Genomic DNA, 12,726 nt, shown 5'->3' with positions numbered 1-12,726 from the left:
AAAGTGCAAAACTAAAGTGAAGATCTAATAAATTTGTATATAACATTAGACCACAGAGTTTTGGATCGCAGATTCCCAAATAGTGTGCACAACATAGATTCACTTGGTTGGTATCAGGGATGGGAAATATATTTACAAGGAGAGGCTTGAGATATGGCAATTATTCCTCCTAGAACAGAGAAAGGCAAGAGGTAACTTAATCAAGGTGCTTGAAATTACAATGTGTTTTGATGTGAATGATCAAAGACTGTCATGAGGGATCATTAAAGTCCTCACCAAATGTCAGGGGCAGATGTTCAGAAAAATTTGGAGCATGAAATGCTTTAACTTGAATGAGTGCTTGAGGAAAAGACCATTGCTTCTTTTAAGAGAAAATTGTAAATATATTTGAAGCCGAGGAAGCTGTTGAGCAGTGAGGGAAAATGCATGGCAATGATTATTTGCTTTAGATTGCTTTTACAGAGAGCTGATAGATACACATTGGGCAGACTGACCAAATATGCTCTAAACTTCTCCAGTTTTGTTCGCAACATTTACTCTGTGTATCGATATCTGATTATTGTAGTAATTTAATTTGACATTTCATTCAATGCATTACAATTAGCTTTGTTATTTTAATCAAATAGCATTGTTTGAACTATGGAAATACTAGTTAAATATTATATTTTATCACACAGCTAATGCTTGAGAATTTTCTGTCCTACCTTAATGAAGACCTTAAAATCTTTCTTTTTAGTTTCATCTCAATGCTTTCTATCAAAGGATATGGAACATGCCTCAAGAGTGGCAGTGTGAAATTGAAGTATACAAAGCAACATACCATTTCATCTTTGCCCAGAAGAACTTCTTTACTGGTAAGTGAATGTGAATTGGCTAAAAATATGTAAATTACAGTTGCTATTCACTCTTACCCCCATCACAACTTGAACAGATGTCAATATGTGTATTCTACATATACACAAGGCCATCTCCAATGAAATTGAACATGGGTTGACAAGGGTCGTTTTCAGCTGAAGTGAGATTAGAGGCCAGGAAATATTTGAGACAAGATTTAATTAGTGTAGAGTGTTAATTTAATCTGCATTTTAAAGTTGTGCTTTCTGCCCTTAACATAATATGTGATTTGTAATATAAATATATCCACGTTTATAATTTATTAATTGTGCAAACTTGTAAATGTGTAGCTGCACCTTCCTGCCAGTGGTGACATTGTATGTGGAAGTGGATGTAATTCCGGCATGAAAAATTTACATAGCTTGTTTCACAGCACATTTAAGTGTACAATTTTCAATACTACTAGTTCATTTCCTGTGGCATTGAACATATTAAGTCAAGACCAAGTACAGTCTTCAGTTGAAGTGAGTTGGAGGGTGGAGGAATAATTGCACTGGTTGCGAAGACATAATTGTATCAATTCTTAAAGTCGTACGTACTGCTCTTTTTGATAACTAGTTCAATTTTGATATTTATAATTACATTGGAAGACTTGGTGAAATTTGGAAGTACAGGTTGGTTGGAGTTTGAGTTTCTGAAAAGTATAGGTTGAAGAGATAGGAGATATAAAACTAAGGCGCTACAGTTCCACCACTGGTTGGATGTTGTGATTACAAGATGTATGTATTTTTTTTTTTAGCTTTATATTCTCCGATTTATTAATTGAATTCAAATTCTGCCAGCTGTCATGGTGGGATTTAAACCTGTGTCCCCAGAACATTAGCCTGGGCCTCTGGATTACTCGTCCGACAACATTACCTCTACGCCACCATCTCCCCTTTCAGCCCTGGGAATTTCAGCGCCCCACCCCCTCCAAGGCCAATTATCCTTCCTGAGGAGCGGGGCCCAGAACTAAGCGCAGGTACATTAAATCCTCACTTAAAGTTGTGGTTGCGTTCCTGAAAACCGTGACTTTTAAGTGAAGCATCTTTATGCAAATCACAGTTCTCACCCGGAAAAAAACGCTGTAAGCGTTGAAATACTGTACCGTACATGTGCAGCTCTGTGGGCAGTTTCTGTTAATTGAATATTAATTGTTTAATTGTATGCAGGTGGTGGGCATCAACCATGAATTCACTTGTGTTCCTTTACTAGGAAGAAACTGTGCTCGCTTCGGCAGCACATATACTAAAATTGGAACGATACAGAGAAGATTAGCATGGCCCCTGCGCAAGGATGACACGCAAATTTGTGAAGCGTTCCATATTTTAGACTTACAAAACATTTACTAGGAAGAAACTGCAAGTGGGGTTGTTTTGGGTTCAGAGCTGCATGTTTTCTGATATATAATCTCTACTTAAAAGTTTGTAAAAATGTGTAAAGATAGGGAAGGATAGAATTGAAGCCTATCAGGCTTTTTGGAGTAGAACAGTTTCCATTATAAATATGGATTTAAATTTATAATGGAATATATGCCAGTGTAAGATTTTTAAATGTGGGTACAGAGTTTAAAAGAAAAATCAAACAATGACATCATAGGAAAGCCATAAATTGATTGGTTGATGAGTAACTGCTATTAGGGAGTGTCTGTAAATAGCTGGAAATTAGAAAAATGTAGATTTTTAACATAACCCTTAAGTAGCTGCCTTATGATTAAGAGATACAGGTGGAAGGGAAGAATGAAACTAGTGAGTCTACTGTTTTATTTTTAAGTGGTGAGGTTTATTTTGTTGTATTACTAAGGTTTAAATTAGTACGGTAAGTAGTAGCCAGGAGAGGCACCAATTTAATTTAAAATTAAGAAAATAATTAGTTAAAACACATTGAAGATGGGTAGGGCAGGTGATGTGTTGTGGTTGCAATATGTGGGAGCTCGTGGACGCCAGTGTGATCCACAGCAAGAACTGGGATCTGAACTTTGGGCACTGATTCATCAGGGAGGGGGTACGTTACTTGGACACTTTGCACTAGGAGGCAGTCACAACCCTTAAGATAGGGTCTTCTGATTTGGTTAGTGGTCAGGACAAGGAGAGTGTGACTGTGAGTGAGGCAAGTAAGGGGATTGCAAAGATACAACTGGAGGAGCCTCAGCCCTTGAACTGCCCGACAGATTTGGTGCTCTTGCAACCTGTATGGACGAAATCAGGAGCTGCAGGATGGATAAGCGTACTGACCATGGCACTGTGATACAAGAAGCCATTCATGCGGGGGAAGTAAATAGGAATGTTGTGGTAGTAGGGAGCAGTATAGTGAGGGAATAGACACAGTTCTCTGCAGCTGAGAGTGAGAGTCCATAAGACTGTGTTGCCTGCTGGGTCCTAGGATTTGGGACATCTACTCGGGGCTGAAGAGGAGCTTGCTGTAGGTTGGGAAGGATCCAGTTGTCATGGTTCACGTGGGTGCCAAAGACATAGATAGGATTAGGAAAGGCGTTCTGTTTCGGGATTATGAGCAGCTAGGGGCTAAATTAAAGCAGAATCTCAAAGGTAATAATCTCTGGATTATTACCTGAGTCATGAACAAATTGACATAGGGTAAATATGATTAGATAAAATAAGATTAGAGAGTGTAACCCAAAGATTGGTGGGGGAGAGATGGATTTTGATTCATGATTCACTGGCACCAGTGCTGGTGAAAGTGAGAACTGGACTGAACTGCTGGGACAATCTTCACCTGAATTGTGCTGGAACCAGTGTTCTGGAGAGTCATTATAACTAGGGCGGTAGAGAAGCTTTTAAACAAAATAGTGTGGATCATGTGAGGGAAGGTGTAATAGATTTAAGGGAAACGACAAGTTAATAGAGCAGGATAACAATTTGGGTAATGATAGCCAGAATGTGACAGGAGGGAACAGAATGAACAAATTTAAGAGTGCACCAGCAGATAAAGCCAGACTTTGCAAAAGGGGTAAAAAGGCAGAGTTAAAGGCTCTGTATCTGAATGTGCGTAGCATTCATAACAAAATGGATGCATTATTAGCATAAATAGGAATAAATATGTAGGACCTGATAGCCATTACAGAGACAAAAACAGAATTACCTGGAAAAACTCAGCAGGTCTGGCAGCATCGGCGGAGAAGAAAAGAGTTGACGTTTCGAGTCCTCATGACCCTTCGACAGAACTTGAGTTCGAGTCCAAGAAAGAGTTGAAATATAAGCTGGTTTAAGGTGTGTGTGTGGGGGGCGGAGAGAGAGAGAGGTGGAGTCCATTACAGAGACATGGTTCCAGAGTGACCAAAGCTGGGATCTGAATATTGAAGGGTATTTAACATTTCAAAAAGACTGGAAGCTAGGAACATGTGGTGGGGTAGCCATGATAATTAATGATGACATTAATACAAAGGTGTGAAATGACCTTAGCTTGAAAGAAGAAGAAATTGGAATGGTAAGAGGTCACCTGTGGGAGTAGTTTATAGGTCCCTAATAGTAGTTACATGGTAGGACATGGTACATAGAAAGAAATAAATGGGGCGCGTAAGAAAAGTACCACAGTAATCATGGGTGTCTTTAATCTATTGTATTTTGGGTGAATCAGATTGGCAAAGGTAGCCTGGAAAATAAGTTCATAGAATGCATTTGTGACAAATTTTTTAAGCAATGCGTTCTAGTGCCATCCAAGCTTTTGTAGGCTTTGTAATATGCAATGAGATAGGATTAATCAATAACCTCATAGTAAAGGACCCTCTGGGCGACAGTGATCATAACATAATAGAATTTCACTGTTTGAAATCTGTTTGTAGGTGTGAAATGTGGGCCTGTGACTCCTGATTTAAACCTAAATAAAGGTGTAAGGACATGAAGGCTGAGTTGACTAAAGTGGACTGGGGAAACTAGGCTAAAGGATAGGGAAGTAGAGATGCAGTAGCAGACTTTTAAGGAGGTACTTAGTAACTCTGCAAAGATTTATCCCAGTGACAAAGAGAGACTCCAGGGGAAGGATGCATCATCCGTGGCTAAATAAGGAAGTTAACGATATCATCAAATAGAAGGAAACACAGCACAAATGTGCAAAGATTATTGAGAAGATTGGACAGATTTTGAGGACCATCAAAGAATGACAAAAAAAGGGGGCAAAATTAGAGCATGAGCAAAAGCTAGTTTAAAATATAAAAATTGATGTTGAGTTTCTACAAGTATTTAAATAGGAAAAAAGTAATTAAAGCGAGATATCCCCATATCCCTTAATATCTTTAATACCTAGAAATTTATCGACCTCCGTCTTGAATATACTCAATGACTGAGCCTCTACAGTCTTCTGGGGTAGAGAATCCCAAAGATTCGTCACCCTCTAAGTGAAGAAATTTATCTTGATCTCAGTCCTAAATGACTCTCTGATTCTGAGACTCTGTTCCCTGGTTCTAGACCCTACCAGCCAGGTTTGAATGAGGTCACCTTTCATTTGTCTAAACTCTAGGACAATTGTCCTCATAGGACAATTCTTGTCATCACAGGGATCAGTCTCATGAACCCTCGTTGTATTCATTCTATGGCAAGTTCCTTTGACAAGGAGACCAAACCACACGATACTCCAGTTTCCATCTCACCAAGGCTCTATACAATTGCAATACAATTAACCTTTTGATTAGTTGGTATACAAAAGATTAATTGGCAAGATAAGAGATCATGGAGTTGGGGGTAATATTTTAGCATTGTTAAAGAGTTGGGTAATAAACAGGAAGCAGAGATCGGGCATAAACAGAACATTTTCAAGTTGACAGGCAGTGAGTAGTGGATTGCCATGAGGATCAGTACCTCTACAATCTTCTGGGGTAGAGAATCCCAAAGATTCGCCATCCAATCTATGTTAATGTCTTAGATAAATTACTCTCTGTCACTTCATCTAAATTTGTTGATGATATTGAGCTAGTTGGAAAGGTGAGCTGTGGGGAGGACAAGGAAAGGTTGCAAAGAGACATAGACAGGATAAGTGAGTGGGCAACAAGGTGGCAGATTGGCTCCATATTTAGGAAAGTATATAAATGCATTGGAGGCAGTACAGCAAAAGGTTCACCAAATTTGTTCCTGAGATGAGTGGGTTTTCCTATGGTGAGAGACCAAGTAAATTAGGCCTATATTCTCTGGAGTTTAGAAGAATGAGAGGTGATCTTATTGAAACATACAAGATTCTGAAGGGGCTTGATAAGGTGGAATCTAAAACATAGGGGCACAGTCTCAGGATAAGGGGCCTATCATTTTGGACCAAGATGAGAAATGAGGCTGAAGGGTTGTGAATCTTTGGGATTCTCTACCCCAGAGGGCTGTGGATGCTCCATTTTTGAATACTGGGATTGACAGATTTTTGGTGTCTCAAGCAATCAAGGGATATGGGAAGTGGGCAGAGAAGTGGAGTTGAAAGTCATGATCAGCCATGATCATATTGAATGGTGGGGCAGGCTCGATGGGTCACGTGGTCTACTGCTTCTCCTATTTCTTGTGTTCTTGCAGCAGGACCTCTTTACTCCTGTACTCAAATCCACTTGCAATAAAGGCCAGTGTTGGTCAGCAATGGATACAATTTCAGTATTTATGCAGCTCATTTTGCTATTTCAAATATATCAGAAAAACCTTGTTTATTTCCTTGATGAAAGCAAAATACTGCAGATGCTGGAAACCTGCAGTAAAACCAGAAAATGCTGGAAAAACTCAGCAGGCCTGGTAGCATCTGTAGAGAGAGAAATAGAGTTAACGTTTCAAGTCTATATGACTTTTCAGAGCTCTGAAGTAGAGTCATATGGACTTGAAACGTTAACTCTTGTTTCGGTTTCTGGTTTTATTATTTTTTTTTGTTCACTTTGTTGACTTTCCCTTGTGCATCACAATTTCAAGTTACTGTTTTGAATTTCTTCACAATATGTGGTTTACCAACCTCCCACCCTGGAATGTAAAATTATTCATGTTTATCAAAGGTTAGAAAATCTGTAGTTCACCACTAGCCTTTAATCATTCTATCAAGCACTGGACATCACAAGTGATGCTCATCATGTATTTTGGGTACTTTTGTATGGCAGAAAATACTAAGGCGTACAAGCTAAAACTAATGGATTCATTGGTTGAATAATACATTGAAACAGTAAGGTGCAGAGAGTATAGTACTTAACAATAAAAATAAAATTACTCCACAAGGGATTAAAATGCCCATTTGAGAATGTACTTCTTACAGCTTGATAAGCAGCAGGACTTTTGCATAAAATTATTTTGTAGTTCTTCACAATGTGATGTTTTATGTGGAAGATGCAAATTTCAAATACACCCTGAGCGTTCAGATCACTCATCAGAACAAAAGACAAGGCCAGTCTGTGCTGTGATTTATGCCATGGGACTTCCCATTTTTTTTGCCAGCCTTTTCAATCAACTCATGCACCATTTGAGGTTGGGTGTCACTCTCTAAGTTTTGCGTGGTATTTACAGCACAGAAACAGATGTTTGGTCCAACAGTTCATGCTGGTGTTTAGGCTCCACACAAGCCTCATCTCGTGTCTCCTCACCTAACCTGCTCAACCTAACCTTCTATTACTTTCTCCTTCAAGTGTTTCTTTTAACTTGCCCGAAACACATCAACGCTAGTTGCCTCAACCATGCCTTAGATAGTTCCACATTGTAACCACTCTGGGCAAATAAATTTCTCCTGAATTGTTACTCAATTTATTTATAATTAACTTACATTTATGGCACTTAGTTTAGTTCCTGCCCAGGCGAAAAGATCTTTGTGTCTATCCTATCAGATCTTTTCATAATCTGAAGCCTCTATCAGGTCATCTTTTAGACTTCTCTTTTCTAAAAACAAGAGTGCCAGTTCAAACTTTCCTGATAAGTATAATCTCTCAGTTCTGGTATCATTATATTATCTTTTTTGCACCTTCTAGAGTGTCTCTATGTCCATTTTATAGTATGTGGACCAGCCAGTTGCCTGTACCCCAAGTGTGATCCAGACACTGGATGGGCTAAAAAATTGATGAAGAAGATATCTTGGAATGCCTGGTAATACTTGGGGTTGATAAGTCTTAGGTTGAAAAGTTGAGGAGGTATTTGGTAGACTGTCTATACTTGGGGCAGGATTTTGATCTCCGCATGCGGACGCGGTTGGCAGAGCGGCCGGGAAATGGGCTGCTGTTCGTAAACGGTTTCCAACGTGATTTCACGTTGGCTGTCCAATTATTGACCAGCCAGTGTGAAAGGCGCGCTGAAATGCTCAGCACTGCCGGGGTGGGGCGGGAGGAGGGTGAGCACTGAAGTCAGCCTGGGTGCAGGGGAGCATGAAAGGAAAGTTCCCTGAAGGCAGAGTTGCCTCAGGGAGCTGGTGAATTTAAAATCAATAAAAACAGAATGTAAAACCCAGAAACAATGTCCACGCATCAGAATTAGTTGCCTCAACATACTGATGTCGAAAATTATACCCGCACGCTTTTACCTGTTTTTAAATTAATCTTGGAAACCTCATTCCGCCCTTGGATGAGGTTTCCTTAAAAATGTAAAGGCCGCTTGGCTGATTCGCCCGCCTGCCAACTGTAACATTGGGTTGGGCGGGCAGTGGAAAATCCTCGCTAACTGAAACTTTAATGGGCTCAATAAGTCTCTTAATTGTTGGCGGGCATTCTGCTGACTCTCACTTGCGCCTGCCAACCGAAATTTTGCGCGTGTGTGTGATGATATCAGGACACTCTCCTGTCATCATCGTGTGCTATTTTACACTCCAGCATGTCAGGCGCACGTCCACACGCTGAGGTCAAACTCCTGCCCTTAAAGTTCATAAAGCACCAGGAGTAGATAAGATGAATCCGAGGATACTGAGGCAAGTAAGGGTGGGAACTGCAAGGTACTGGTCATAATCTTCCAGTCCTCCTCAGTTATACTGGTGGTGCCAGAGAATTTGAGAATTCCAAATGTTAGACCCTTGTTGAAAAAATGGTGTAAGGATGAGCCCAGCAACCACAGGCCAGTCTATTTAACTTCCATGGTGGGAAAGCTTTTAATAATGATAACCCAGGATAAAATTAACAGTTACTTGGTTAAATGTGCATTAATTAAGGAAAACCAGAATAGATTTGTTAAGGGAAAATTGTGTTCAACCAGTTTGATTGAGTTTTTGATGAGGTAACAAAAATGGTTGATGTGATGTACATGTGCCCACACCAGCTCCCCGAATGAACAACTCACCTAGTGCCATTGCCCTGCCTTCTCCCTGTAACCCTGCACATTCTTCATTTTCGGATAACAGTCTAATTCCCTTTTGAATGCTTAAGTTGAACCTGCCTCCGCCACATTTCAAGTAGTGCATTCTAGACCTTAACCACTCACCTTGAAAAAGATTTTCCTCATGTTGTTTTTGCTTCTTTTGCCAATTAATCTAAATCTGTGCCCTCTTGTTCTCAATCCTTCCATGAGTGGATCATTTTCTCCCTATATTCCCTCATAATTTTGAATACCTCTATCAAACCTCTTAGCCTTCTCTTCTCAAAGGAAATCAGTTGCAACTTTCCCAATTTATCTTCATAATTGAAGTTCTCATCCCTGGAAACATTCAGGTGAACCTTTTCTTCATTCTTTCCAATGCCTTTACATCTTTTCTAAAGTGGGGCACCCAGAACTGGATGCAGTACTCCAGTTGAGGCTGAACTAATGTTCCATACTACTTCAACATAACCTCCTTGCTCTTGTACTCTATGCCCCCATTAATGAAGCCTAGGATACTTTATTAACAGCTCTGTCAACCTGTCCTGCCACCTTCAATGTCTTATGCACATAAACACCCAGGTCCCACACCCAGGTCCCTCTGCTCCTGCACCCCTTTAGAGTTGTGACTTTTATTTTATATTGTCTCATTTTGGTAGGAAAACGCAGAGAACAACTTCAAACTTCTTCACATTGAACTTCATCTGCTACTTGTCCACAACCTTTTGAAGTTCTCCAATATGCTCCTCCCAGTTCATAATGTTTCCAAGTTTATTATCATTTGCAAATTTTGAAATTGTGTCCTATACACTAAGGTCTAAGTTAGTATATGTCAGGAAGAGCAAAGGTCCCAAGACTGACACCTGGGGACCTCCACTGCAAACCTTTCTTTTCCCTCCCACCTCCCCCCCCCACTGAAAAACATCCATTATCCACTACTTCTGTTTCCTGTCATACAGCCACTGCCCCTTTTTATTCCTTGAGCTATAACTTTGCTCACAAGTCTGTTGTGTGATATTGTAACATTGCCTTTTGGAGGTCCATGTATGCCACATGAGCAGCATTGCCCACATCAACCCTCTCTGTTACCTCTTCAAAAAACTCCATGTTAGTTAAACTCTCTTTTCCCTTAACAAATCCATGCTGTCTTTCCTTAATTAACTCATGTTTGTCCATGTTACTATTAATTTTGTTAACTGACTGACTGGCCTGTAGTTGCTGGGCTTATCTTTGCACCCCTTTTTGAACAAGGATGCAACATTTGTAATTCTCTAGTCCACTGGAACCATCCCTGAGTCTAAGGAAGACTGGAAAATTATGGCCAGTGCTTCTGGAATTTCCAAATTCACTTACCTCCATATCCTTGGATGCATCTCATCCAGTCCTGGTGCTTTATCAAATTTAAGTCTATCAAATACTACCTTCTTACCAATTTAAAAGCCTTCTAGTGTATTAATTACCATCTCTTTCATCGTGACCTGGCTAGTTGTTTCTTCATTGATAAAGACAGATGCTGTAAAGTATTCATTTAATATCTCAGCTATTCTCCCACCTCCATGTGTAAGTTCCCTTTTTGGTCTCCAATCAGCCTGACTCCTCCTTTTACCACCCTTTTGGGAGAGACATAGTTGTATGTCGAGCCTAGTGCTGAGTCTACCATGTAAATCATTAGAATAATGTTTAGTAAAAGATAGAGTTTGCTAACAGAATTGCCTCCAGCATTATCTGTAAGTCCAGGGCTATGACTACCACTTCTGAGACCAAAACAATAACAGATAGTAGCAGTGATTAAACATTTTAGAAGGAGCAACAAGTGAAGAGCTCAGTGATTGGAAGGAACAGCACGTGAAACGATTGCAGGACAAGGATAGCGCCGGAAAATCTTCCAATAAAGACAACAGTTAAAGGAAGAGGTAAAAAAAATCCTACTTTTACCAGAGTGCTTCGACCATGTGGAAGGCCCAGATCAAGCTGAGGAGTGGCAGAACTGTCTTCACGGGTTTACAAGGTCATCAGGACTAGCAGAGAAATCTAGTAAAGAGCAGGTCAGCACCTCACTCTATGCCATAGGCAGTAGTGCAGAAAGTAGTGCACACAGTGCATCTAACCCCAAACAGAGAAAAGAGAAGAGGGCGCAGCAAGCAGCCATTATTCAGTGTTATCGTTTTGGTGGGAAAAGGCTGCACCGATGCAAAGAATGCCCTGCCAAAAATGTGGAGTGCTATTCCTGCAAGTGGAGAGGCCATTTTAAATTAGTTTATGGGGCTGACTCAACAATAAGTGTGAATTTTCACAATCCACTATAAAATTTCAGGGACACATTGTTCATGCACAAGGCAATCAAAGATTTTCCACCACTCCATAACATTACGGAGCTTCAACACTTCATGGGGATGCCCAATCAGGTAGAGAAATTCCTCCCTAACTTGGCACAGGTGAACAAACTGTAGTTGCTGCACATGCATCAGTGACTTGACTAAGGGCAGTACTCTTACAAATCCAGAAAGATGGTACCCACAGACCTATATATTATACATCTAGGTCATTGACTGAAACGGAGTAAAGGCACACTGTAATCGAAAAGAAGATATTGGCAGCCACATGAGCCTTTGAGAAGTTCGCCGACTATATCTTAGTCCTCCAGTTTACGTTCGAAAAGGATCACAAACTATTGGTCACCTCATTAAATACCGAGGAATTATCAAAGATGCCACCCAGAGTCCAGAGATTCCGGCTGAGACTCATGAGGTTTGATGCTATGACTGAATATGTACGAAGCAAGCAGCAAACTACAGCAGATGCGTTGTCATGCATTCCTGTTGGGAAGCCAGAACAGGAGGACAAAAATCTGTTGAGGAGGTAGAGTCATACAGCTCATTAATTCAGAAATTCAGAGGCTGAGCGAAATATGGCAATCACAAAAAATCAATAAAGAATTTGTTGGAAATAGAGAATGCTGCAAAAATCGATGGCCAGAATACGTAACTAACAAACTCACCCTGAAACAGTACTTTGAGCAATGCAGACACTTCAGTAAGAGGTTGATCGTACCAATGGTCCTTAGACTCGGGATCCTTCAAAGAATATACCGGGGCACCTTGGCATTACAAAGTGTTGTGCTAAGGTGTGAAATTCAGTTTGGTGGCCTGGAATCTCAAACCACTAGAAGACATGATTTTGAGCCTCATTTGTGCAATCCATTGCCAAGAACAAAAAGAACCATTGATGCTATCATCATTTCCATCTAGACCCTGGTAACATTTCAGAATGGACCTTTCCAAGCTCAAGAGGAAGGCGTTCCTCATTGTTGTTGACTATGCTCTAGGTGGAATGGTGTTAAATGTGTTCATGGAGCAACCTCAGAAGCAGTTATCAATTCACTGAAAGAAATTTTTGCCACATGTAGCATTCCAGATCTTGTCGTTTCAGACAGTGGCCCACAGTTTGCGAATGAAAGCTTCACAAAATTGACAGAAGACTATGGATTTGTCCCCAGAACTGGTTCGCCTAGCTACCCACAAGCAAATGGTGAGGCCGAAAGAGGAGCAAGGGCGGTCAAAGGTTTGTTGAAAATGAATGGTGACACAACTTAGCGCTGTTGAGCTACCGTTCCACACCACTTCAG

General features: G+C 40.4%; 1 protein-coding gene and 1 non-coding gene across 9 annotated transcripts in view; both read left to right on the top strand.

Moving 5' to 3' along the window:
* The window catches only part of kiaa1109 (KIAA1109 ortholog), a 527,093-nt gene that overhangs the window by 143,062 nt on the left and 371,305 nt on the right, over positions 1–12,726 (top strand). For all 8 annotated transcript variants that reach the window (XR_005944164.1, XM_041196895.1, XM_041196846.1 and 5 more), the window contains exon 14: positions 737–854. Coding sequence is in view for 7 of the 8 variants with exons in the window: in XM_041196895.1 (XP_041052829.1) it covers positions 737–854 (118 nt within the window). In the remaining variant the exon portion in view is untranslated. The remainder of the gene's footprint in view (positions 1–736; positions 855–12,726) is intronic.
* LOC121285737 lies at positions 2,098–2,204 on the top strand. The gene has a single exon (XR_005944763.1). It is a non-coding gene; the product is annotated as a U6 spliceosomal RNA (small nuclear RNA).

The sequence above is a fragment of the Carcharodon carcharias genome, chromosome 1 (genome assembly GCF_017639515.1).
Source record: "Carcharodon carcharias isolate sCarCar2 chromosome 1, sCarCar2.pri, whole genome shotgun sequence".
Lineage (NCBI taxonomy): Eukaryota > Metazoa > Chordata > Chondrichthyes > Lamniformes > Lamnidae > Carcharodon > Carcharodon carcharias.
Note: the sequence above shows the minus strand (reverse complement) of the source record. Positions and strands in the feature narration are given on the sequence as shown.